Raw genomic sequence first — 2049 nt, 5'->3', positions numbered from 1 at the left:
CTCTATGCATCAAGTCCAGACCCTTGTACAAAGCAAAGTGAAGGACAGGGTCTGGTTTGAACCAGGCTACACAGACACAAGCTGTAAGCAGGTTTTTAACCGACTTAGAAAGAAAAAGCAGCCCATGGTAGCTGCCACTACTTTCAGAAACCACTGAGTGAACAAAGTCTTCACCTAACTCAGAAATGACGGTCAATTAAGGCTTGGTTATAGTCGCGCTTTGGGTAGTCAAAGTGCGCGCGTGCACCCTCACCAGCAGTGGAGGTGTTTATACTTGGTGCTTAAGTTCTTGTAGGTTTCTCCAAAAGGACATGTGGAAGAACACTTTATAACTTGTGAAATGTTGTAAATAGGAGAACAAAAGCTTGACGAACAAACGTGCTCTGTGAATGGGGCGTGGCGTGCACATTCTGTGCAGGGTTTCAAAATTTCATAGGTGCAAGACCACGCGCTGGGACACCGCGCGGGGGTGGGGATAGCGTGATTGCGTCACTTTTGGTGAGCGTACCCTCGCACCAGTTGCAACGCGTCAACCATAAACCAGGCTTTTCAAAGTTCATTGCAACAATTAYTGCAAAGGATTCAATTCAAGTTGAGTGACTACAAACCAAGACCTGTGAGTTAGCTTTCATTGTTTGAAACCACAACAAGACAGGACCATCCTGGGTTGAAGGTATACAACACAGCTATTCCCACACTATACAAAAGGACCAAAGCATCACAAAAACACTAAACAAGGCCAGGTGAGTTGTGTGTATAGTATTTGTGTTGACCTCTCATCCAGGTAAATCCTCAGCATCTTCCAGTTGAGACGTCTGGTGTAAAATATGAACTTGGCCAACTCTTTAGGATGATCCACAAGAATACCTTTAGACATGAAGTAGCTGATACCCTACAAAACAGCCACGGAGAGAGAAAGAGGAAATATTTCCGCAGTAAATGTAAGTTTTGTGTCACACCTCAGGCTCCATATGATTGTATGTTTTACCTCCAGTGGGTTAGCATTAAATGTCAGGCTGCCTTCATCTAGCTGTAGATAGAGCCTTCGATATGAGAAACCAGCAGGTAGTCTTTTGTTGTAGATGGAGCAGTGTCCCCATGTGGACTTGCACAGCCTAATGAAACAAAACATTAGTTACACAACAGGAAACACAGAAGAAGAAGAATGCATAAGGAGGTAAAGCTGTGTACCCCTGCCACAGATATTCGTCTTGTCCCAGGTCCTGCCACACACAGCCAGCCAGGCACAGATCAGTGGCGTTTAAGTAAGACAGGATGGTAATACCAAGTTCAGGTGGGAGCATCTCCAGATCTATAAAACCATGCTGCGCTTTACCTAATATTCAAAAACAGGAAGACAAAAGGAGAAAAGAAGGTTTACTGTGTAATTAAATCTGTCTCTGTGGGCCCTTTTCCCTAACAGTGAAAAACAACAACAAAACTGAAGCGAGTGTGCTGATGGTCGGTGAGTAATAACACTGCTRGAAGCAGGGGGCTGTGGTAGCCTGGTGGTCAGTGAAGGAACTTCATGTAGTTATTGAAGCAACATCTGAAGACATCAACCAGGAAGTTCAAGCTTGGACACAAATGGTCTTCAAATGGACAATGTCCCTCAGCAGATGGACTAATTAGTTACACAGTGGCTGAAGAACAACAAAGTCAAYGCAGTTATTACAAAGCTGTGATCTCCATCCTATAGATTGGTAGATTTTGTAACAGGGTCAAACAAGCCCCCCTCCTTTTCTCTGCACGTTAGCCACTCACAACATACACCTCCTGTTTTCATTGCTTCCCAGGGGTCTCCAACCAGCAGCTCCTCAGCTCTTTTAAAGTAGCTCTTCTGTGCTTTTGAAAAATTAGGAGAAGCAGAATTKAATTTGTCACTGGCCAAACAAACTTTCATTTAATTCCAATCAATCTACAGATCAGTGGTTCCCAAACTTTTTATCTTCTGACCCACAAAATATCCATGGTTAAAACTTGTGACCCCAAATATTACTGGTCTGAGTACACGAACTTCGTTAATAACCCTAAAAACACAGGCTTTTT

At 43.6% G+C, this 2049-nt stretch overlaps 1 protein-coding gene across 1 annotated transcript in view; it reads right to left on the bottom strand.

Annotated features, from left to right (window-relative positions):
- Window positions 1-2049, bottom strand: part of fbxo8 (F-box protein 8) — a gene marked incomplete in the record, with an annotated part of 19555 nt that overhangs the window by 11218 nt on the left and 6288 nt on the right. Inside the window, 3 exon segments of the mRNA XM_014023607.1 lie at window positions 774-892; window positions 989-1115; window positions 1192-1336. Of these exon segments, the coding sequence (XP_013879061.1) occupies window positions 774-892; window positions 989-1115; window positions 1192-1336 (391 nt within the window).

This window comes from Austrofundulus limnaeus, unplaced genomic scaffold (assembly GCF_001266775.1).
Source record: "Austrofundulus limnaeus strain Quisiro unplaced genomic scaffold, Austrofundulus_limnaeus-1.0 Scaffold379, whole genome shotgun sequence".
NCBI classification, from domain to species: domain Eukaryota; kingdom Metazoa; phylum Chordata; class Actinopteri; order Cyprinodontiformes; family Rivulidae; genus Austrofundulus; species Austrofundulus limnaeus.
This window is presented reverse-complemented; position numbering and strand designations above follow the sequence as displayed.